Source organism: Enhydra lutris, unplaced genomic scaffold, assembly GCF_002288905.1.
Source record: "Enhydra lutris kenyoni isolate GAN:26980312 unplaced genomic scaffold, ASM228890v2 scaffoldscaffold58, whole genome shotgun sequence".
Lineage (NCBI taxonomy): Eukaryota > Metazoa > Chordata > Mammalia > Carnivora > Mustelidae > Enhydra > Enhydra lutris.
This window is the reverse complement of record NW_019154142.1, coordinates 7,868,183-7,893,791: the sequence shown is the minus strand read 5'-3', so window position 1 is coordinate 7,893,791 and position 25,609 is coordinate 7,868,183. Positions and strand designations below refer to the sequence as shown.

Genomic DNA, 25,609 nt, shown 5'->3' with positions numbered 1-25,609 from the left:
GTGTTAATTAGGAACCCCGACCCCCTCCCCAGTCACCCGCATCTTCTCTTAAGCCCAGTAGAATGTGTATATTATGCCCATGTGGGTAACCTCATGGCATACTTCGGCTTTGACTTTGGACGTTTATGCAAAAATAAAGGCTCAGTTGCCAACATGAATAGCTCGCTTTCTTTCCAGGAGAAATACAAGATGGAAAGAGTTATAGGAACCAGAAGTCCCGCCTTCCAGTTCTCCTCTATCAAGAGCAAGTGATATTTCTGCTGAGGCAGTGTCTTTTGAGTAGTTTAGCGGGTGTAGGTTGCCACACATTTATATCACAGGAAAGGAGTGAGTCCATCAGGCCACTGAGCTTATAAGTACAAACCTGGCAGCCAGCCACCAAAATAGAAATACTAAATGGACTAAAGGAAATGTTCATTCTGTTGTTTAGAATTGGACACATCCCAGGAAGGTAAATTTAATCTTTTTGAGGACTGCCGTTAGAGGGTTGAATGGAATACGCATTTGTTTATCTCCTTTGTGATCTTTTTGTCTTCCTGGTGATGCATTATGTATTTGTGATACGAAGCATTTCAGCTGTCCTGCTCAATGGCATTGCATGAGCCGATTGTTCAGCCCCCAGATTGCCATCGTTAAGCGGCTCCGGCTTCAGCTCTGTCCAATCTGGGACCTGTTAGGGAGAGAAGTGGAACCAAAGAGGCCAGATTCCAACAGAAACAAAGCTGGGGTGGAATTAGGGGGAACTCGTTCCAGAGCCCAGTGAGTTGAGCTCTGTACTTCTTAATCTTTATCTTTTAAAATATCTGAAGGAATTCTGGTACTTCTTGGCATATTAAGAAAAAAAACTAAAAAAAAAAAAAAAAAAAAAAAAAAAATTAAAGCCGCCTGTGGAAAAAGAAAGGAAGATTACCCCCATAACAGGCAATTCAGAAAACCATAGTTTATGAGACACATGGATTTCATGGATATGAAAATGTTGTTTTATTAAAGAGGGAGATCTATAGTACATATTTTCACCTAACTATCACATCTTAAGTAATCAGCTCAGGCTCCTATGATGAAATCTTTAATTACCAGAAGTGTGTCATTAGTTAGATGTGGAATGATTGATGGTACCGTGTTTTATTGCCTCACATGATTTAGCCATTTGTGCCATAAATTCATTGACCTCATCTTAAATGATGTTTCCTGTAAGACAGACTTGATTCATTATTTCTTAAGTGACGGATTTTTTCTAACAATTTTTTGCTTCATCAGAAAGATTGCTTTTCTGTGTTTTTAGGGCAGTGTTCTGAACTGAAATATAATAAGGCAAGAACACACACACACATCCACACTCACATTACCCAAAACGAGGCAGTCACAAACTTTCACACTATTACCTTAACGCTTTAGAATGTTGCAGAAAATGAAGCTGTAAACATTAGGCCTTTGCTTTAACCAGAAAGTTTGATGCAATAGAATTTTGCTTTAAAACTTTGATGTCTGAAATTATTTTTATGTGGAAATAGATAAAATGTGGTGGAGAATTCTCATTTGATAATTGGGATGGATTTGTGAGCATTCCTTATTCATCACTGAATTATTAAAAGTGAAGGAAGTGAAGGAAGGGAGAACATTTAAGTTATATTTAGATTATTTTTTGTGACTCCACTTGAAAATATTTATTTAGCTTGAGGAAACAGAGGAATCCTCTGGAGGCAAATAATTCAATCTGGCAATTTAAAAACCAATTAAGGATTTCAGAAAACTCTTTCCCCTTATGGTTAAAAAATAAGATCCAAAAGAAATATGCCAGAAAATTTGGCATATTATTTTAATTAGTTTAATTCACTGATAATATTTTTTAAGTTCATGATTAAAGAAGCTATATTTGATCTTTTCCTTCAAGCTTACAAATTTACATTTTAGGCTTTCTATGGGTTCTAATACTGAAATAATCCAGTGGCTTTATTTCGTATAGGGATTTAAATGTCACATCATTACATATTAACTTTGTAAAAATGATCAGGTTTTTAAAATAATAACTTACTTGCCTCAAGGTTTAACTACTAGTTTATTTAACCATTATCTAGATAAGAATTTTCAAGGTCTGCTGCGTTTTGTGTGATTCTTTTCATCAGAGGCAATTCTGCACTCACCTGTAAACTTGCAGATTTCTCACCTATGATTTAAAAAAAGATTCCTATAATTCTAGAGAAACCTGAAAATACTGTACTGAAATGCAGAAGTATATTAGTATTGAAATTATTCTTCTTACAACAAGGATTTTTGAAAGGGTAATTAGATATGAGACTACACAGAAAACGAATGTGTGCCATTAAGTGTCTGTTACTCAGTCTCACGCCTTGCAGTATATTACCTGCAAATATCAGTGGGGAAAAAAAATGAGAAGGAAGAGAATGGATTTACACATACAGACCCACATCTGCCACAAGTGCGTACAGCCCCAGTCACATACGAGCATGCCACCACTGTTTACAGTCAAGGAAAGCTGAGAGTTAAATGAGATAAGTAATCAAATGCCCAGCATATGTTGTTTTTGCATTGTTGATGCGACCAATTGTGATTAAAAGTTATCATCTTTTAATGCTATCCGTTTACCATGGTTAAAAAAAAAGGCAACAACACTGCACCAACAACAGAACAACAGGCACCCTCCTCAACAAAAACAAGTTTCCATTTAGAGCAATATTGGAAACAATGCTTTATGGAGGAGAGCTTTGAATTCAGTGAACTCACCATTGCACAACATTTCCGAATTCTTCCTCCACTGCTGTATGGATTGATTGCTAAGAATATGACTTTAAAAAGAAAGAAAGAAAGAACTTTAGATAGAAAAAGAAAAAAAGAAAAAGAAAAAAAAAATGTGTGTGTAATTTCCAGTCAAAAAAGTAAGGCACTGAAAGAACTACCGAAAATTTTGACATCTGTTTATCTGTTTATAGCTATGGCAAGATTACTCATATTAATTCTTGTTTAAAATGCCATATGAAGGAAAGACATTTGTGCAAACAAGAGTCATATTTGAATTGTAGATCATGTCTTCACCATCTGTGAGAGCTGATGGTGTTGCAAAATTAATGTGTTAATGAAATCACAATAATTTCTCCAAAGTAATGGGTTCTGAAGCCGAGAATGACTATTTTTTGAACTTTGATGTCTAGTGATTTCCAATTGGGAAGAGCTCTCAGCCTTTAATTAGTTCTGCAGCCCAACTTTAAAATAAATTTGGTGATATCTTTCTTTTGCCAGGAGTAGATTTGAAGGGGAGGGGAGGAAGCCATAACAACTTTTGGAAACCGTTCTCTGGTGTTTGAAAAGTTGTTAAATAAGACTGCCTGCCAAGAAATGTCACCAAAAATTCTGACTACTGAGAGCGAGTGGGCAAACAGCTCAAAAAATAATTCTAGCTTGGTGCAACATCACAGGTTGGGAATAGCTAAACCTCACACAGACTTCATGACTAATTCCAAGTTTCCCTTTGGAAGCCAGACATAATGATGTTCCGCGCTTTGTGTTATTGGTTAACACAGCACAACCTTTCCAACTGCATTATTGAACACAGTCAATAGTGTAAAGTACTTTGCGTGAGGAGAATTTTATGGGGCTCTGTTTCAAAGGCCGCCAAACTTCTGGAGAATCCTCTTCTCCACAACCATTCACATTTACATTTCCAACGAGCCTCCTGGACAGGTGAAAATATGTGGGCAGGGGGATGTACGCCTTTCTGTCAGACCCCCCTTTACGTTGAGCGTCACGGGCACAACACGGTTTGGGGTTGTTGTTGAATTGTTTTCCCTGGAAAATGGTGATAATTGCTATTCCCAAGAGTTACTATTTAAAAAGCACGTCTGACTTCCAAGGAGAAATCATTTGACAAACATTTAAGAATGTTACCTTTCGGAAAGAAACCCTTCCTCCTATTCGAAAAATGGTGATAAAGTTTGAAAGAACCTCTATGTGAAACACGAAACATGATCTGCCAGAGGAAATTGCTTATCTTGTTTTCTTTTTATTGCTGTGTTGTAGGTATGTGACTGGTGTAAGCACATAAGACACACAAAAGAATACCTGGATTTTGGGGACGGGGAACGAAGGCTTCAGTTCTGCAGTGCAAAATGTCTCAATCAATACAAAATGGACATTTTCTACAAAGAGACACAGGCCAATCTTCCAGCTGGGTTGTGCGGCACACTACACCCTCCCATGGAAAATAAAGCAGAAGGCACCGGGGTGCAGCTGCTCACTCCAGACTCTTGGAATATCCCTCTAACAGATGCTCGGAGGAAGGCCCCCTCCCCAGTGGCTGCAGCTGGCCAAAGCCAGGGCCCTGGCCCATCGTCGTCCACCACCGTCTCTCCATCTGACACTGCCAACTGCTCTGTCACTAAAATCCCCACGCCAGTGCCCAAGTCCATGCCCATTAGCGAGACGCCAAACATCCCTCCTGTCTCCGTTCAGCCACCTGCTAGCATCGGGCCTCCCCTCGGTGTCCCGCCTCGCAGCCCTCCCATGGTGATGACCAACCGCGGCCCGGTGCCGCTGCCCATCTTCATGGAACAACAGATCATGCAACAGATCCGCCCGCCCTTTATTCGCGGGCCGCCGCACCACGCCTCCAACCCCAACAGCCCCCTGTCCAACCCCATGCTCCCTGGTATCGGGCCCCCACCCGGCGGCCCCAGGAACCTGGGCCCCACTTCCAGTCCCATGCACCGGCCCATGCTGTCGCCCCACATCCATCCCCCCAGCACCCCGACCATGCCTGGGAACCCCCCGGGCCTGCTGCCCCCACCGCCCCCGGGCGCGCCCTTGCCCAGTCTCCCCTTCCCGCCGGTGAGCATGATGCCAAATGGCCCGATGCCCGTGCCCCAGATGATGAATTTCGGGCTGCCATCGCTCGCCCCGCTGGTGCCGCCTCCCACCTTGCTCGTGCCATATCCCGTGATCGTGCCCCTGCCTGTGCCCATCCCCATCCCTATTCCCATCCCTCACGTCAATGATTCCAAGCCCCCCAACGGATTCTCCAGCAACGGGGAGAACTTCATTCCGAGCGCCCCTGGCGACTCTTCAGCGTCCGGAGGCAAGCCAGGCGGACACTCCCTGTCCCCCAGGGACTCCAAGCAGGGCTCGTCCAAGTCTGCGGACTCGCCGCCCGGCTGCTCCGGCCAAGCCCTGAGCCTAGCGCCCGCGCCCGCAGAGCACGGCCGGAGCGAGGTGGTGGACCTGACGCGGCGCGCAGGCACCCCCCCGGGCGCGGGCGGCCAGCTCGGCTTCCCCGGCGTGCTGCAGGGCCCGCAGGACGGCGTCATCGACCTGACCGTGGGCCACCGGGCCCGGCTACACAACGTGATCCACCGCGCGCTGCACGCGCACGTCAAGGCGGAGCGCGAGCCGGGCGCCGCGGAGCGGAGGACCTGCGGCGGCTGCAGGGACGGCCACTGCAGCCCGCCAGCCGCCGGCGACCCGGGTCCGGGAGCCCCCGCGGGCCCCGAGGCTGCCGCGGCCTGCAACGTCATCGTGAATGGCACGCGCGGCGCCGCCGCCGCGGCCGAGGGCGCCAAGGGCGCGGAGCCGCCTCCGGAGCAGCCCCCGCCGCCGCCGCCGCCCGCGCCCCCCAAGAAGCTGCTGTCGCCCGAGGAGCCGGCCGTGAGCGAGCTGGAGTCCGTCAAGGAGAACAACTGTGCTTCCAACTGTCACCTGGACGGGGAGGCGGCCAAAAAGCTGATGGGGGAGGAAGCCCTGGCCGGGGGCGACAAGTCAGACCCGAACCTTAATAACCCCGCGGACGAGGACCACGCGTACGCTCTGCGGATGCTGCCCAAGACCGGCTGCGTGATCCAGCCTGTGCCAAAACCCGCGGAGAAGACTGCCATGGCGCCGTGCATCATCTCCTCGCCCATGCTCAGCGCCGGGCCGGAGGACCTGGAGCCTCCGCTCAAAAGGAGGTGCCTCCGAATTAGAAATCAGAATAAGTAAAAGGTTTGTATGTCCACTGGGGCTCTCCTCCGCACGAGCCCGTGCACCTCTCCCTACTCCTTACGAGGCAGACGCGCCAGAGCGCTACCGGGATGTTCGTGTTTTTACCGTGTGAGTTTTAGAGTTCACCTAGTGCGGTCACACGCTGTCACCATTTTGATCCAACATCATTCCCATTTTACAGCCGAGGAAACTTCGTCACAGCAGGTAGATGCCGTGCCCGAGGTGACTGACTTAATGGTGAAGCCCCGTCTTGCGCCTGACTTGAAACATTATCTAGTTAACCAGACTTTTATTCTTAAGCCCATCTCTGTAATTGACCCTGTTGAAGAAGAGGGACGGTGTGGGGAGGAGGGAGAGATTCTTTGGGACCCTTAAATGTTCAGACATGAGGTTACAGAGCTGTGGTAAAGGTGAACTGAGTCACTTCCGGGAGGCGGGTAGGCTTATTGGCACAAGGTCTCGACTCACCAAATTTTCTCAAAAACCACAGGTTCCATGTGCAAGATGAGAATACAAACTAACTTTCTTACGTGTTTATGCCAACCGAACCCTGGGCGCCTAAGCCCCATTTCCGTGGCAAAGTGTTGGAAGAGTGGTCCATAGGTCCTGTTGAGGGAGGCTCTTCCTTCCTCTTGTCCTGAAGCATTCCCTAGGGCAGGCCTCCAGCATTGCTGACCAGCTTTGCCTTCTCTCCTTTCTGGGGCTCAGTGGCTCAGCCGGTGGTTTGCTCCCCTCTACGGACAGTCGGAGAGGTTGACAGGCGAGAGGGCCACGCTGCTGAAGCGACTGGGAGTCCGTATGTCCGACCTCATGAAGGGAAGGAATCCTGCTTCATGCCCTATGAGCTATTGATAATGAGTCCAAAATCTCAGCAAGGGGAACAGGAGCTAGCACGTGTAGCACTCCCACCAAAGCCAGACGTGGTCTCTTGTGAGCCTCCCACCAGGTGGCAGAATCGGTGTCATCTCCACCTTAGCAAGGAGGAAGCTAAGGCATGGAGGTGTTGTCCAAATGAGAACTAGCAAGTTGGGGAACCAGTATTTAACTCCGGCCTGCCAGCCCCAGGCCCGCCGTCCATCCAGTTGAGGCTTAGCAATGGTTTGTGGAGAGAAAAGGAAGAGAAATGAACATTTGCTGAGCACCTGCTTTGTGCACAGTTCCTTCCAGGAGCTGGGGAGAAACTAAGGTGACTATGATTCAGTGCCTGCCCTCCACTTAGTCTGGTGGGGACATAAACCCGGGGAGGAAGGAAGCCTGGGTAGAAGTGGACCATATGGGAAGAATGGCTGGCTCACGTTTGCATGTACAGGCCCCCTTCTAAGTGTTTTTTAGTACTATTTATTTGGATCTGGATCAATGTGATAATTATTGTTGTCTTCATTTTACTGATGAGGAAACTGAGATATGGAAGTTAAGTAAGTGGCCCAAGATGACCGAGTTAGGAAGCAGTCAAGATGCAAATCCAGGCTGTTTGACTCCAGAGCTGCATTTTCTTTTTTTTTTTTTTCAAAGATTTTATTTATTTTTTTGACAGAGAGAGATATCATAAGTAGGCAGAGAGGCAGGCAGAGAGGGGGGGGAGAAGCAGGCTCCCTGCTGAGCAGAGAGCCCGATGTGGGGCTTGATCCCAGGACCCTGAGACCATGACCCAAGCTGAAGGCAGAGGCTTATCCCCCTGAGCCACCCAGGCGCCCCAGAGCTGCATTTTCTTGAAACCACTGTAAGAGAATGGGCTAAATGGTCCCTTTATTGTCCTACTTGATGAAATTCTTTTATTCACCTTAGCTGTCTTGGGGAAGGTTCCTAGACAAAAACCAAACATATCTGCCAACTTTTCCAAGTGTTGAGACAGTGTTCAATTCTTTCTTTCTTTCTGACAGTGTTCAATTCTTGTTTTTCCAGCAGCAACAACAAACCCAAATACCAGCCCGTTACTCCACAGTGGGAAATATAAATGTGGGCCAGAAGCCTGGATATGGCGTGTCCAGACCATTGTCTCCATGTTGGCATATTTACATGGGGACCTACCTAACTCACAGCCAGAGGCTTGTTTGGGAAGCATAGGGCTAGCGCCAGGGGTCTTGTTGGGTGGTTCGAGAAGGCTTTCCCAGTCACCATAGTTTGAGGTTTCCTGTTCCATTGCTGGCTTTGCCAGTAGCAGCAGAACACTAAAAATCAGCTCACCATCCTTTCTTGGTTTTACATCTACAAATTCTGCTGTCCGGAGACAGATGAACTGAGCCTTCTCGTAGTCAACCTCAAATGGAAATGCCCCTTATATCTCCACCAGCATAATTTGACCTGGTTAATAAAATAGTGAGCAACAGGAAAGTGTGGGATGAAGAAGTGATGGCCTTTAGAAAGCCATAAAGCATTGGGAATTGGAATTTTAAATATATTCTGATAGCAATCATTCCTATGACGTTATGGGAGGAACTGGAGGGTGAACAATTTTACTGCCATTACTGGAATGAGAAGTGACCAGGCCAAGAATAGTGCCACTGGTCCGTGAGTAGCGAGGGGCCCAAAGAACATAAAAGCATGAGATATATGGTGGCTGTTTGGATGATATATGTTGCTGAATACAGAATCATATTAGGGTCTTGTATGCGGACCAGAGTCATTACGAAAAATATTAACCTGGCTACAGCCAGTTTCAGAAGATGCAGTGACAAAATTGCCCATAGCCCCTTGAGATGGGAGAGTTCTTTTTATGATGGGTCCCGTAAGAAATTACAGCTTTTCTCTAAAGTCAGAGACACTCAGGCTTGGCCAGCTCCAGTAAGGTGACAAGGCAAGTGATTTAAGATGGGGAAGAACTGCCTCTCCTCCACTAAATCACATTTCCTCTTGCCCTCTGGAGTTACGTGTCACCTCGAAGTGCAGTCTCAACCTGCCATAATTCACTTACATCCTCTGACCCTTCTTGATTCTCTGTGCACATGTGGTGCTGTTTTTCTTCGGTGCCTTCAGAAACCCAGCCCATTCATATGGTGGTGGAAATTGGAAATGCATCCGTTAAATAAAGGGCGGCATGGCTTTTGTGCCCTGACAGTGAACACTGTTGGTGACGAGTTAAAGCCAAAGTGGAAAGCATTAAACCGGACTGAGTTGTGGGGGCTGAGGTGCGGCTGAGTGATTTCTCCATGTGCTTGTTGGTGACTCACACACTATTTCTCTTGGAAAGTCTGTTGGTAACTTGTCAGGGTTCTTCGTACTTTTCCCCTGTGCCTGCCATTCTCCTACCCTATTACCGGCTTGTTTGTTTATCATCTTAAGTAGATTCAAAGCAGACTGTATCTTGAGATCAGTAATATGGGGAGCTACAGTGTTCTCCAAAGAAGCCATCAGATTTGCTAGTTCTTGGCCAATACGAGGTTTGGCGTTTTTTTGGTTTTGTTTTTGGGGGGCTTTGTTTTCTTTGTTTTTTCCATTTCGAAGTGATTCTGTTCCTGGTTACCTGACTTTATGCATTCTTCTTTGTTGATACAATTACAAATGATTTCAACGAGCAGATATTGTCTTAGATGCAGAATTAATGAGGTTTTAGTCGAAGACTTTGGAAGATTGTAATCTTCCTTTAATCTTCAACTTTCAAGGCTCCAAATACCAGTGCGGCAGCTTCTGTAGGCTGGAAAAAATATTCCTCCAAATAATAAGAAAAACAACGTATAAACATTTTCCAAACTATTCTATCCACAAAGAATTCCATTTGTAAATGGAATACTCCCTTCTTTGTCTTTGCCTGGGAGCTTGGGGGATAGCTGTTTGTATTTGTACATTTTCTGAATTTCTACAGTTTACACTTGTTTATGGTACATTGGGGAGTTCAGAGTAACCATTTGCAAATGTTTGAAGATATTCAAAAGAAAATATCCCCCCTCCTCGATTTTCCAGGGAAATGACATATTCGAAGTAAAATAATCAATGGAAAAAATGTGTACCATGAGTAACCTTTTCACCCTCACTTTTTCCATCCCCCTGGAGCAACAAGTCCATACAACTTCCACCTTTGTGGCTTCCAGATTTCGTACATGTTTCTAAAATAGGAAGAAAATCTGGGACTCTCTTCCCTGGTCCCAATTCCATGCTGCTCCCTCCACCTCAGCAGCAGGGGTGCCTCCCACTTTTTTTTTTCCTCTGGGAGAGCTGGAGGAGGCAGCCCTAGTTGTGGCTTCTTGGAGTTTAATCATTAGTCTGGTTATGGAGTCCTGAGAAGGATGATCTCAAGATGGGGGGAGGGGTGCTGACCTCTTCAGGAAAGCCTGAAGGGTGGAGGTGATGGGTAACTCTTTGCCAGTTTAGTTTCTCCAGCTGGGAAACTTGAGAGAGTCAGCTGCCTGGGAAGTCAGATCCATACGTTGGAAGTACTCCTTTGGCTGCCTGCTATGAAGGCAAGGAAAAAGAAGAAAACCTGAAACTGAGAAGAGGAAATTGATCCCAATGGGGTGTACTCCCCCCTGCCAGTCTGGAGATTCTTACTGTCCCACTACATGGGGTTATGGAATGTGTGAATTGGCCACGTAACCCCTGATGTTCAAGTTTCGGCTGTCAAGATGCAGAGGGCTGTCCATTTCTAGGTAGGTGTAATTCACAGAGTTAGAGAGAAACCGCCAGGTCCACCTCATGGACACGTGTGAGTGGGGAGGAACTGCTGGAGCTTCCTGTGATCATTTCAGATGTGTAGAGGAGACTTTTCTAGATTGCACAGAGTCAAGGTCGACCTTAGCCACATCTCATTCAGGGCCTCTGGCTGTTTTAACCCTTGCCACAAAGGGTGGTTTTAATGTGCAAGCATCTGGCTTTTGGATGTTATTTCAATTAGATAACGGTGCAATAGGAAAGGATGTATGTGACCAGGTATTTACTTCTTTCAGATGGAGCCATAACTCTCCGTCTTCAGCAGGGCTCGGACTAGGGTGAAGTGAAAGGGTGCTCAGTGTACAAACTCGAAAGCACTCAGTCTCAGGGGCGTGCAGGTGCCGTGCTAGTCCCGGCCTGGCTTCCGGGCCTTCTGGCTGATGTGGCTGCTTCTTCAAGCTGGTCTTCTGCTCCCTGGACTAGTCCACGGGTGGCCTTCAGCAGCGCCCCCCGGAATTCCAGGGCAGGTGTTACATACCTGTGCACAGAGGCATTGTCTTTGGAGGAGAGGTCCGTAGACCTCAGCTTCCGAAGAACTATGCCTGACATCTCGGAAGGATTATTTGACATCATCATGAAGCCATATCTGAGCTGGAATTTTCCTTGTCTCTCTGAGGAAGCCGATTTAATGGTAAAGTTTCCTTTAAAACAGAATTATCTGTAGCAGTTTTTGCCGTGGATGGACCTAATATCACAGAACTGCCGTTGCCGCGATATAACATAAGACTTGCCTCCAGAAGACGGCTTTAGTGACAAAAGGCAAAAGTCTGTAGACCCTCCATGTCCTGTGAGCACAAGAAAAGGTAAGCAAGAAAAGAAACAAGTTAGATACTTCCCAGCCCCCTGGAATTTGAGGTTTCTACTGTGGAGGGAGACACTCTCCTTTAGGGGACAAGCTTCTGCCCTACTTTCGAGGACGAGGGAGCAGAATGGCTAGCGTCTGGGAAGTGGATGGCTCAGTAAATACCAAGGCATTGATGGAGCCGTGTCTGGAAGTGCTACCCATTTTCCCTAGCTCACTAGCATGCTTCTTCACCTGGAGACACCGGGCTTGGAGAGAGTGAAAGCTTTGGATCACTTCTTAACAAGCCATTGCTCAGAAAGGTGCTAGAAATAAACTCCCTGTCTGATTTCCAACGAATCATCTCCTTGCCAGCCTGAGCGGCTGCCTGGGCATCATGGTTCAATCACTTATACCTACCTTCGTGCAGACAAGTCTTAGGGAGGGCCAGAGGTATTTGAAGACCAAAATACACTCGAGCACACTTACCTCATATGGTGAAAGACCTCCACCCCAGCACGCTGCCTTTTCCAGATTCTCTTGTCAAAGAGATTGTTCCAGAGGGATAGAGGTGGCCATTCTGTTTCCCTTCACCCCATCCTGCAAAGAATTAATTGCGTGTTCTTCGGTTGCCGGTCTAAATGGACAGCACTTCATACGTGAATGCACGTTAAGGTAATGCATTCTGCATGCATATGCTTTTTTGTGTGTTTAATATCTCAAAAGCCTAAAAGGAATCCATTTCTGAGAAACAAATAAATTAGCTTTAAAAAATAAACAATGTAATGCCGGCATCCTTTAACAGGGTCCCATTCTCACGGAAAAGGGGTCAATGCCCTCTCCGAGGCCAGCTCGAAATGTTGATCCCGTAGAGCTCTCCTCCAAATTTGTGGATTTCCACAGCATTCTGCCTGACAACCAAGTGGGATGGGGTCTGGCCTGAGAACGTGAGGCCATCCACGAAGAGGGAGAACACACACACTCACACACACACACCCATTATTTCAAGGATCATTGAAAAGATGCTTAGTGACAGCAACCAGAGCAAAAGCAGATGACAAGAATGAGCAAAACTTGAAACCAGGCTCTTATGCTTTAGAATGGCTCCCGAGAGCACGGCACATTCTTAGATTGGGAACCAGTCTGGCTGCCTCCAAGATCTTTTAACTCTTCGCTCCTTGTACTGAGCTGGCATAAACAGTAGCCTGTGTGTGCAGTTCTATCAAGTTTTCCCAGCGCCTTCTCTGAATAGAGAGAAGGGAACTGCCTTTCCACAGAGCCATGGGGTCCAGACTGTGACAAATCAAAGCTGCCCAGCGCTCCCCAGCCTCATCCCACCCTGCTCTTGCGCTGTGCTGCTGGATGTCTCATCGTTTCCCCCATTGAGCCTCTGGTGTGTTGTCTCTCTTTGATAGCAGGCTGTGCTTTGTTGCGGGTAAAAAGGGAGGTAAGAATGTGGCCAAGAGCGTTTATGCAACAGGAGGGAGAGATACACTTTATAGACTCATTTGATATGAACCATTGACCTAACATCCCAAAAAATGCAATTAAAAAGTATATCTCTCTCTCATTTGCATGGCTTATTTCCCCAGGCATGTGTTTGGTATTGAAAATGAATGGTATTCCCATTCAACATGTGTCCCAATTTGTAATGATATCTTCCTTGCAGCTGGCCGAGTTCTCGAAGTATTTCTAAAATGTTGCTGTCTTAAATTTGAGCCAACCTACACTAACAAATTATCTAGAAGCAAAGTGGCTAAGCTACGTTTGGTGAGAGAAAGGGAAACCCTATATTTCATCCTTCAGCTCTTGTTTTGGAAATTCGGGCTGTAACATGATCTTTTTCTAAGGAAATCTACACACGCACACTTTAAAAATTGTGCAGCTTGGGTGTTGTGGGAGCAAGAACGATCAGGTTTAAGTTTCTCTGCAAAGTTCTGCATCCCATCAACAAGCCCTTTTGATATTTTAAACCCATATTTAGAGTAATCTAAAGATATTTGGAGCACATGTGGTTAAATGTAAAACTTTGTCATTATGATTTGTTAGATGCTTATACTTTAAATATTTATAAGTCATTTTTAAGTACTTTATCCAAAAGCTTTCTCCCACTGGAATACTGTAATTGAGTGGTATCTGAGCGTCATTATATAGAGAAGATACGGGGTGAAGTCACAGCAGCTTGCATGCACGTTCTTCCTGCTTTTCTGGTTTTAATTCAAATGCTATTTTTAGTAGATTCTGCTTATTTAAAAAATGTATAAAAAGTCATAAACAGGGTTGGTTGTCTGTGTTTAAAAAAAAAATGACCCAGTTCTCCCAAAGGTAAAATGTTCAATTTGAATCGTATTGTGTCTCACCTCTTTGTCCTACCCTGGGAGTAATTAGTAAGACTTTTCCGGGAGAGTATTGGCTCTGGATCTGTGGCCATATGAGTTTAAAGTGTCATATCGTTCCTCTGAAGTGTTTTAGGGGCAATTTATTGGTGGTTAGATTGGACCCTTTATGATTCACCTTTAGCTGTCTTGGAAACTAAGACCTAGAATCCCGTCTTTATCAGAGGTTGCCTTTTCATGCGCTTCATATGAAAAAGAGGAGTGGGGGGAAAACCCAAACTTTTTCCACACTCAGAATCCATTTAAGCTTCAGAGGTTATAAATTTCAGAGTGACCACAGGCCTCTGGGGCTCACACTCTTTTACGGCTGGCAAAATACAACTTTCTGGTAAGAACGGGGAAAAGAAGGCTTAAAAAAGGCTCATAAACTTGCTTGGACATCTAATAGCTCTTACCAAACAGCATTTTCATGAGTTAAGTGTAAATGAGTCAGAAACATATAGATTGAATTTCTTCTAAAATACACATGGGTTTAAAAATTAAGGCCAAAGTGCTTGGCAAAATAAGTTTTGGTTTTAGCCAAACCCCAAATGTTTGAAAAAAAATATTTCTACAATTTGCCAAACCAAAAATACATCCAGGTCCCTCCATTCCTCTCCTTTAATACGAAGGCATCGTAAACATGGGCCTTAATGTCTATTATCATATCCACCAAGGTTTGAGCAACACGAATCCTAAATGTTGATTGAAAACTATGAAAAATTTTGGAAAAACTTTATGGCTCTGCAAATGAAGGTGAGGGGCTGCTGGTTCAGAGGTCCGATTTTGACAGCTCTCTTCACTGTCTGAGCATCTGACCAGTTGTGTATGTGTACAGGCGTGCACATGCACACGTGTGTGTGTGGCCTATGCAGAAGAATAATAGCTTTTTAAAAAATTCTGTATTGGAGTTCTTAATTTATACTTAATTCATATTTTACAGTCTACAAACTTAAAAAACTCCCAATCATTTCTAAACAGAGGGAGGCAGCCCCCTTTCACTTATTGATAGAGATGGTCTTCATGTATTTCCCTAGAGAATAAAATATATCCATTTAAAAAAATATATCCATTTTTAACTAATGATATCTAATGTTGACTTTGTGCAGGGACACTGTTGTCAAGAGACACAAGGGAAGGGAGGGAGAGAAGGAAGGAGGGAGGGAGGGAAGGAAAGAAGGGAAAAGAAAAAAGGGGGAGAGGGAGAGGCAGGTGTTCTTGACTGTTTTGAGGAGCTAATAAACTGCTGGGAGACACAGGAAATAACCAAGGCAGCTTCTCCAAGCACCAGGCAGAGCTGCCCGTCGCCGTGGTCCCACAGACAGGGTGCTTCAGGGAGGACAGAGGCCTGTGCAGTTCCCTCGGCGCTGTAACTGACTTTCTAGCCCAAGGCTGGCCAAGGGGGCGCGCAGGTATTCGTGGACTAAATGTAGGCGAAGAGCCCCAGGAGAGCAACAGCGAATGGAATTACCCTGGGAGGGTTCTAGAAAGCACATGAGTTGGGAGTTAGGCCCTAACTCTGGGGAGCGGCCTGGACTGGCAGTCGGGAGTGTCAGGCTAAGGAGGGCTATGGGATGTGAAAAGCCACAGAGGTGGGGAGCAGTGAGCTCCGTTAGGGGCAAATGCCCCCCGCCCCCCACTTTGCCAGGCTGGGGTGGAGCCTGGAGCCCTGGAGGAGGGCACCCGGGCGGGAGGCGTGGGCTGGTACTCCACGCGCCAGGCCGACCTCGAGCGGAGGAGTGACAGCGTGAAATCTGTGCTGGGGGAAAATTACTTTAGCAGCTGTTCACGGACTGAAAGGAAGCGAGAGGACGACTGGCATCGCTGAGGCTGATGGCTGCGTTCTGATGACAGGCTAATTACCAGGGGTGGATGCTAAACGTTGCGGGAAGTTATCGCTACCATGAGAGGGGCGGGGCTGCCCCCTGTGCACCGGAAGTGGTGGCCGTGCAACGGAAGAGGGGCTTTGCGTCGGGCCTAGGCCTAGAGGGGCTTCCCGGCTGGTGGCGGAAGGACAGACAGTGTCCAAGGCCAGTCCGGGGGACGATGGCGGGGCCCCAGGGCCGTGCCGACACAGGGATCATCCCTTGGGACCACCAGCTGGCCAGGCCTGGTGCCGGCTGTGGGCCGCAGCTCTCGGGCACACGGAGGACGGTGGCCACGGGGACACCCGGACGCTCTGGTCTTGGAACCAAGAGCAGCCATCAGGCTTGGGTGGCTGGCTCTACCTCATACAGCTTCTGGGATGTCCCCAGCCGCTGAATCCCATCCCCACCCCCCAAGAGCCTGCAAGTGCTGTCAGGGGAGGGGACAGCTTCTGCAGATGTCCTTTTATCTTTTTTAACCTTCCCTACCACAGACCTTCTTCCCAAGCACCCGCATCTGGTGACAGTGGGCTTCCAGGGGGGAAGGTTGGCAGTGGTGTGGCTTCCTGGCAAAAGACCTGTGCTTTGGAGTTGGGCCAGCCTGGGTCCAGATCCTGGCAGAGGCATTTCGAGGTGAGGAAGGAAGTGCCTTGTCTCCTCCAGATGATAGGCAGTGATCCCACCTGTGTGAGGGATGGGTAAGAAAACATGGACAGTGGGCACATCACAGGTGCCCAACAGCCAGCAGCTACTGTCCCTAGAGGAAAGGCTGCAAGGTCTGGGAGAAGACCATGGGGCTGGAATGAGACCTGCTTGGATTTGAAAACTGGCCACATCGCTTACTAGCTGTGAGTTTGGATATGCTTTATAACCTCTTTGTGCCTGCTCTCTCATTATGTAATGACATCAGCTAATATTTATCGAGCACACTCTATATGTAGGCAGTGTTCAAATGTTACACGCCCACAACAACCCTATGGGATACCATTAGTAAGTCCATTTTACAGATGACGTAACTGAGGCACAGAGAGGGTAAGTCTTCTACCCAGTGTCATTGGTCAATCAGCGACGGTGTTGGGATCCGACTGGCAGCCCGGCTCCAGAGTCCCCATATAAAATCACAGAGCACATCTCATATACAAGGAAAATGAAGATAATAGCCCCTGCCCCATAGAGTCATCAGGCTCCAGTGTAGATAACCTGGGTGAAATGTTGAGGTAGTGTCTGGTGTATAGTAGGTGCTTGCTAAAAGAATCATCACAGTGGCCCCTGCAGCCCAGAACTTGCTTCCCTTGGATGTGTGTAATGGAAGGTGAGGAAATGCTTCCACGCTGTCAGCCTTGGAGGTGAGGAAACCATTCCAGAAATTCTAAGATGTTTGGTTCAACTTTTACAAGTAGGGACTGGGACAAACAGAGCAAATGCTCAAGGTCGAAGTGGCATAGCCAGGATTAGAACCTGAGTCCTCATCTGCCTTTCCTCTCAGTGGGAAACAAGATCTGACCAAAGCTGCTTGAGTTACACACCCCGTGCCAAGAACCAGAGGCATATTTTTGCCACCCGTGGTATCACTTCCTCACGTTGGGCAGCTGATCTCAGGAAATAAGTTGTACCTCAACATCTGGGGTTGCGAGGGTGAAGGGTTGCAGGGAAGCAATTATTAACCACACTCTCCACGTCGTTGGCTGCATGGGGGTGGGGGTGGGTGGCAGCATGGTGGGGAGTCAGCATGCTTGCTCTCTCATTCTGTACAGCGAAGTTAGTTTCCATGAATATGAAGCCTCTCCCTCTCTCAGTATCTCCTGTGCTCCTTCCCACCCTCCTCTACTCATGGACTGGTTGTAGAGAAGAGATAAAGTGCCAGAAAGACCACCTTTCCAGCTCCCTCCTAAAATCCTAGAATTTACTATCGCTTCGTAAACCATAGCTGCTTGCGTCAGAAAGTTGCTTTTTGCTCTAGGATCCTTTTCTTCTTCTTCTTTTTTTAACCTAGACTGCCTATGTCCAGATAATATAGATATATAGAGAAATGACAGACTCAGACTTAACACAATAAACATCTACTTTTTTTTGTCCAAGGCAAAATTTTTAGAAGGCACATGAACCAGCATTAGCCAGTTTGTATATTGGATGGAACTTGAATGAAAATGCACTTATAACTTCTTAACAAATCATGACGCAGAGTTCTTGTTTGTCAAGCAAAGGAACTGGACTATGTATGTCTCTGGGGCCCTTATGGCTCTGACACTGTGACCCCCCCCCCCCACTTGTTGGGAAGGAAGGGGAGAGATGAAACCCTGGACTGGGGGAAGCACTCCCTCCATGGGACCGTAGAACTTGGGGTCATAGGAGCTGGACTCAACCCACTCTGCCCCTTTCTAGCTAGTGACTTTGACCAAGTAAGCTCCTTACCCTTCCTGGGAAAAGTTTCCTCATCTGCAAAATGGGGACAATAATAAATACTTGAGTAGCATTGTTGTTTCAATGAGTTAACCACACACAATATGCTTGTTTTCAAGTGAAATAAGCACATAAAAGTGCCTAGTGCAGTCTTTGATATAAAGTAGGTGCCCACTAAAATTTGAGTGGAAAACTGCAGACTTAACACAATAACTTAACTTAATTCCCAAACCATTACGGAAGTGCTCAGTCCTAAAAGCCAGGACTTTTTCATCATCAAAATTTCCTGCAGAACATTAACTGTATTATGTAATTCTTCTTCTTCTTCTTTTATTTCCCTCTCTTTTGTGAATAACTGTAGTCACCAGCTCCAGTGCGTTAATGAACATGTACTCATGAATCCCCACCTGCTTTTAGGGTAGGGCCAGACAGGGTCATTTGGTTTGTTTCAATCCCCCAGGTTCCAGGAAGGATTTGAGGTATTTAAGGAAGATCAGTTGTCCAGGATGAAGAAAAGGGTTTGTATGAGTGCACAAGATGGGGTTCCATGGCTGAGGGCTCTTTGTCCCCTAGGAACTTTTCGAGGTCAGCAAGAAATAGCAGTGACCACTTATGAGAATAAACAGGCCTTTCTACCCATTTAACTCATAGAACCGGCCAGGCAAAGAAAACCAAAATTTTAATTTTTCAAACAAAGGATTAAAAATGGAATTATCCCAGTAGGTGGTCTTATATGGTTGTGATTTTTATTGATTAAAGACTAAAATAGGAGATATTGCTAAAGGAGAAGATTATTAAAAAAGAAAACCAAGGCCTGATGTTTGGTTTCTTTTTTTTTTTTTTTTTTTTTTTATGTTGAATATACTTGAGCCTTGGCTTTTCAGAGCCATGGGGAGGGCAGAACCGTGGTGATGAGGTTGTAGTTCAGACCAGAGCTCAACCCTGAGCTAACTGAAGCTCACCCTTGGATCCCATACCACTCTCCCTGCCACTGGTTATGTCCCATCGTAATGACACAAGGAAGGAGAAGGGATGTTTCTCAATGACTTTCACCCACTAACGAGCTGTAAGCAAAGAGGTGCCCTCCACTTCATAAATGAAAACCCTTTCTGGCTTGGTAAAAGCCATTTCAATACCTCACAAAGTGATGATTGATGGGGGAGAGGAGGAACCATTTTTTGGCAAAACCTCACCACGCTGCAGCCTTTTCTGGAAAGGGCTCGCCGTGGAGACCACTATCTGGCATCACACTTGGGTTTATCAGCTAACGCAGGTGACTCTGCTCATTGACCGCAGGGCTCTACTCTTGTGAGTGTCCTAGAATAGCTGCGGCTACCTGAGAGCAGTTTAGTCCTCCGGGACTCATTATTGTCCCAGATAAACAGCGTGACCCAAGCCAGCGCGTAATGGCTGTATTTAACCGTGATAAGTGATTGGCCGACGTGCCCGAGTGAGCTGCCTTGCTGCGGGGCCCCAGTAAATGGACAAAGGCCAGCGGCTCAGCAGCGGGCATTTCTTGCACATCGTGCAGCTGATGCCACAAGGTTGTAGATTCTGGGAGTAAATATGACAGATGCGGGGAGCTTGCCTTCTAAGCAGGTAAGACACAACAGACATCCAGGATTTTGATGATGCTAATGACAAAGGTATTTGAGGAAGGAAAGAAGAATAGAAGTTTGGAGAATGGATTAGATAACCCAAGGCTGGTTTCCTGGCAGAGGTGGACTCTTGTACCGTGGAGGGACCAGCTTGCAAATGTTGGGATGTAGGATAAGATAAACATTTTTCTCTGGACGCACGTTTACTTCTGGAAGTGGTTGCATAGAAATTACAAAATTTCCTTTTAAACACAACCAGTGTTAAGTCTTAGACTGTAAAGACCGAAGAAGGAAAGGTGAGAATGGTCGTATTTTGACAGTATCGACACTGAAAAAACTTATCGGTACTCAGGCCCAATTTTTGTTCTCTGTAGTTCTTTGCAAACTCTTGTGTGATAAAAGAGGATGAGTAACTCGATCACATTCTTAGCAATGCTCTCCTGATGAAAAAAGGAAAAGTGGGGCACCCGGGTGGCTCAGTTGGTTGAGCGTCCAACTCTTGATTGCAGCTCAGGTCTTGGTCTCAGGGTCATGAGGTCTAGCCCTAGTGTGGAGTCTAGTTTAAAAGAAAGAAAGAAAGGAAAGTGCTAGGCAGGCAGAGGCTCTCTCAGTGCCCTTGGTGTTTGCATTCCCTAAGGAAGGTTCTTCATTCTTCTGGCCTGAAGGGACCAGGGGTTCTGGAATTCTGAAGGCACCTGGCCATATGAGCCTGCTGGAGACCGTGCATTGTGGAGCCGGTCTTCAAATACGGTACACACATGGTGTACGAGTTGGGCTGTGTGTGCGTGATAGTCCATGTTATAGGACCCTGGTTGTCCTGCCTTGAGATGAACCTCCAACTCACAGGAAAATCCAAATGGGAGGCGCAAATATAGTCACTTCCCCAGAATTCCCTGCATTAAGGGACGCTCCAAATTCTCTGCCAGAGAGCTGTGTGTGTGTGTGTGAGTGAGTGAGAGAGAGAGTCGTAGAAAGGAGTCTCTGGAACTCTGGGCTTTGGAGTTCAGAAATTTATTAATAGTCTTCCTTATGTTATGCTCAAGTTTATAATCCTGCATAGTTGACCACTGGCTTTGGTCCAAAAATCCTATGGTCACAGAACTTGAGAGGTGGAAGATATAATAGAAAATCTCACCGAGGCACCCATTTCACAGAAGAATCAAGGCTTGGGCAGGTTAAGGAAGGGGACACGCTGGACTGTAACTAGTGTCTCTGTTTCACTTATCATAGTAATTTCCCCTTTGTTCAGATCAAGAAATTTAGAGTGGATGGATTTTCCATCAGATCCTTCTGCTTGGCAAGGGCAACATAGGAACTGGCTCGGGCTCTGGAACTTCCTCATGATCACTCTCTAAAACTCCAAGTTTGCTTCCTCCTCACTCATGAATTTCATACTTTGCATACCAGTCACTTCAGGAAGGTGAAGCCCAAGCTTGGTTCTTCATTGTCATTGAAGCCAGAGTCTGTTCCCATGTCCCAAACAATGGGTGGGAGGGAGGGGGGCCTGCCCTGAACCAGCCAGGTCACAGGAACACAAGGAGGATGACCTCCGTCCCACCCCCTCCTCAAATGTGACTGCAGACAGGGACTTGTGCTGCCACCCTCTGGCCTTCGTGGGTGTCCCAGACATGGCAAGTGTGTGGCGAGAGGCAAGGAAACAGCACAAATTGTCTACTTTGCCATTCTCTTAAAATAAGCTCGGTGTGAGGAGGCTTTCAGAGCAGCAGGAATGGGGCTGCAAAAAATAGAGTGCAGTGCAGCTGCACCCTTTAGAACTTGGGGGGAAACACATATTATTTACCAGACAATAATAGATACCAGAGAATAATAATGATTATTATAGTGTTTGGGATGGCAAGCGCTGTAGTTAAGGTTCCAGAATGGCTCTCATTATAATCCCGTTTTCCCAAGTCCCTTATGAAAGCCTTGAAATTTTCTCCAAGTAGGCTGATGCTGTCCATGTTTGGCCTTTGTCCAAAGGTGATTTGAATATAAAGAAACTCGTTTGAGAAATATCCTCTTCTTGAGGTCATGATTACATTAAAGGGGGAAAAAAAAGCCACATCCTTGAAAAAGCCATTATGGCATTCCTAAGTAAGTCATTCAAAATGGCGGTGTTTCCCAGTCACTGGAAGAAAGCGTTAAACGCTTTTCTGCCGGCCCCCCCACACCCGCCTTTTCCTTTTTAAAGAAGGGATTCAGAGACCTCCTCCAACTACAAAATTTGGTCACTCTTGGTCCCAAGCCCAGGGGTGGGGATGGTTTTCCTCCCTTCAAAGCAAGTTCCAGGCTATGCTCCCTAAATGGAAAGAACTGCCCCAGAAGAAGCTACACTTGTATCTTTGGATCCATTCGTGCTTTCTGAGTCTCCTTTCCAATTCTTTATGACCTCTCATTTGATAGTGGCTCTTGACATTTTTATTTCTGTATCCCTTCTTGCCATTGTTTCTTTCTGAAAGAAAGAAAGAAAGAAAGAAAGAAAGAGAAAGAAAAGGAAGTAATGGAGAGAGAGAGAGAGAGAGACAAGAAAGAAATAAAAAGTGAGCTCTTTATTCAGAGATAAATAGCCACATTTCCAAATCTGACCATGCCAAATGAAAAGGTTTCCATGGCCTTGTAATTCCAACCCCCACTGCATATTTGTGGTGTCTTGCATTTTCACTTTGGTTCTTTAATATACATATTAAATACACACAGATCTGGTGATTTAATGTGATTTGGGGAACTCAGGCATTTCCTGTCATGCACATTCAGATTTTCAGACCTTGTTTTTGGCTGATCATTATTATCATTACCGTTAACACCAGGACTGGGAGAGCAGGGTTGAAAGCACAAGTTCGTGTTGAGTCTTCCCAACGACCATGCTGACCTCCTCATACTTGAGCTGAATTCAGGCTACAGACACCCAGAGCAAGTTTGCGGGTCTCTTTGTGGCCTCTTTTTCTTCATCTATAAAATGCGGAAATTATATTATCTCTAGGGTCCCTTCAAGTTTTCAATTCTATCACCTCCCTGAGGTTATTTGTTCGTTGTTCTAGGAATAATCTCAACCCTTGTAAGGATGTTTACGAGTCCCCTGTCTCGTAAACCTCATGTTCAGTTAGCTTTTACCCAGTCACATTTCTGACATCCTCACGGATCAGCAGGAAAGAAAAGGAATTTTTTGAGGGCATGAGGGACGGGAGCTCCTTGACCCTCATTCACTGGACAAACGCATGTCTAGCTGAACCGGGGGCTGGGTGTGGAGATGTGGGCCAAACAGACACAGCCCCAGACCTCAGGCACTTTACAGTTTGCTTGGCAGACTTCTAAGTGGCTGTTTACTAGGAGTCCCTGGGTGTCCTCAGGAGGTTATATTTCAAACCAAGGGACTGGTGGCCAATGAAATGAGCCAGTAGGGATGGAGAGGCAGAGCCTAACGTCCGTGGTAAAAGCCGGGGTGGGCATTCTCCAGAAATGGACTTTCCTGGAGAACAGTCCCCTTCAGAGCCTCTGCCCTGGGATCCCGAAGCCCTGTTGGTTTATTGTCTGCCAGTCCCTTGCTACTGTTCGGTTCAGGTAGCAAGAGATGGGAATGGCTCACCTTTGTCAGGCAAGACATGGGGCATTTCTCCCAGCTCAGCTGCCTCTGCAGGAAACCTCTGAAGAGAGGTCTTCGTGTCTGCAGTCGCTACTCATGGGCTAAAAAGCGCATCTCTAGGCTTTCCTCCTTTGTAGCAAACACCAGAGCTGTGACCCAGAGTACAGGGGTGAGGTCTGGAGCTCCAGGGCCCCCGCGTGACCTTGCCTCGCTTTGGGGTGACCTTGGGCCATTCAAAGGAGCTGCCAGTTAAGCGTGCTTTATGGGGGAGGGCGAAGGTTGCCTGGTGGCGAAGGGATGCTGCTGTGGTCTTGGGGGAGGGCGTGGTGCCCCATGCTCATTGCAGCATTCCAAGAAGCGACTCGTGTTTCATTTCCTCGCACAAAGCTGGCAGGGCTGACCCGGAGCAGAACTGTGAATTAAAGACACGTCAGAATCACGCTGTGCTCTCTTGTCCTGGGCCTTCGTCGCAGGTTGGGCCCACCGGGCCAGAGCGTGCGGCCCTGCCTCCTGCCTGGGTTCTCCCTGCATGGGGTAGGGGTGTGGTTGGATCCCGTGGATGCTGACCGGCCTTTTCTTCTCTTTTTCCCAGGAATGCTCACTCACAGGGTCCCCTGCGTGGAGAGAGGGCGCAGAGCAAACCATGTCACGCCATCCAATGACACCAGCTGGTCAGCTCACCACCCCCTCTGGCTAAAACTCAAACGAATCAAGCCGCTTCCTGTCATTAAGCATCTCCGAGGAAGCAGCCCTCCCTCGGTGGCCTCCAGCCCAGAGAAGCCAGCACGTCTTGGACCTACCAAACGGCCCAGCCTTCTTGCGGCCACCGTCTCTGCTTTCCCCCAGAGGAACTTAGGGATTTCGCCCCTGGTTTTAGAACAACAAGACACCGACAAGCCACAAGGACCAACGTAGGTACTCTCCCCGCTCCATCTTCGAGGCTCAGAGGGTGAGGCTGGAAGATGATACGAATTTGAAAACAAACATCTTTTTTTAGTCATTTTAAAAACTGCTGTGGTTTTGCTGCTACACGAAGAATTGTGATTTTGCATTGTACGGTTTGGGACCTGTACTGTCCACGTTTTGAAGGCGGAGAGGGATCGTCCTGGGGTCCCAACACTTCAGCGTCGTCTCTGTCCTGCCCAGGATGCACTTTTAAATGAAGAGTTAGAATATTTTATTGGCTGATATACTTTTCTTGTTATTTTTACAAAGGCCACCTTTATCCTTTTTAATGCCATATTTTCAGTGTTACACTTTTATGGCTTTTAATTTTCGATTTGACAGATGTAAGAAGCAGCATGAATAGTTTATACTGTGGTTTTTCAGAGACTGAATGCCAAGAGAACTCGGTAAATGTTTATTCTTCTCAGCTTTCTCTTTAAATTCTCCTAAATAGCGCCCCATTTGGGAACAGAGCAAGAGTGTTGAACTGAAGACCAAAATGCCCTCAAGGTGTAAAACAATCTGAGGGGGGACTGTTTGCTGGGCGTCACGAAAGACTTGGATGAAATTTCAACCCTGATGGTTTTCGGTGATCCAGGAAGTCAGTGAAGCAATCTCTCTCTACGCAGAGTCCTTTCACGATAATTAGAATGGTATGGACGAACCAGTGGAAACAAGAGGGAAAGTGAGAAAGATCGCCCGTGATTCTGTTTCACTGTTTGCTTTCTCCTGTCATGGTTAAGAGAAATGTGCAATTCGATCCTCGGTCAGTGGGTGGAGGATAACAGGGTAGATTTTCTTGTGTGCACTTGTACGGTCGTAGCTGCGAGTCCAGAAGTCCTCGAGAGCATGTGTACTGACACTGAGTTGGTGAGACAGTCGTGGAGTATCCCATTCTGATGAGTACAGAAAAAAAAAAAAAAAAAAAAAAAAAAAAGAAAGAAAAAAAAGAGAAAAAATAAGAAAAAAAATCCAAAAAAAGAAGAAAACTAAAAAAAAAAAAAATCAAATCACCTTGTGATTCAGTGTATCTGTTTACTAACTCAGATAAAGCAATTGTTCCCTCTTGAGGGGTCCAGGTGTCCCCCCCTCCCCACCCCCTGCCCCACAGGGCTGCCGCCAAGCGAGCGGGAGACAGGAGGGGCGGCAGGCGGTGGTGGGGGGGGATTGGGGGCGGTGAGGCCGGGACAGTGTCGCGCTGGCCTTGAAGCACCACGGGCCCGCGGATGCCGTGTACATACTGTATTTCTATATTCTCCTTTGTACAGAGTCACTTAACAAGTCAAGCTACTGTTTTACAGGTGCTCCTTATTTATTAGAGCTGTGAGAGCTTGGGGGACACACCTGGCGAGCGAGCTCGCTTTTTAAAAAATGAAATTAGGGGACAGGGGAAGGGAGGTGGGAGGGAGGGGAAGCTCGAAAGCCCAGGGAGAGATTTA

General features: G+C 46.7%; 1 protein-coding gene across 2 annotated transcripts in view; it reads left to right on the top strand.

The window, feature by feature from the left end:
• LOC111158285 (sine oculis binding protein homolog) overlaps positions 1-25,093 on the top strand; it is a 161,357-nt gene extending 136,264 nt beyond the window's left edge. Inside the window, exons 6-8 of one of the 2 annotated variants that reach the window (XM_022520221.1) lie at positions 4,033-5,985; positions 22,166-22,185; positions 23,818-25,093. In XM_022520221.1, coding sequence (XP_022375929.1) covers positions 4,033-5,982 — 1,950 coding nt within the window. In that variant the 3' untranslated portion in view covers positions 5,983-5,985; positions 22,166-22,185; positions 23,818-25,093. The remainder of the gene's footprint in view (positions 1-4,032; positions 5,986-22,165; positions 22,186-23,817) is intronic. The other variant, XM_022520220.1, reaches the window with a different exon arrangement.
• Positions 25,094-25,609: the final 516 nt, after the last annotated feature.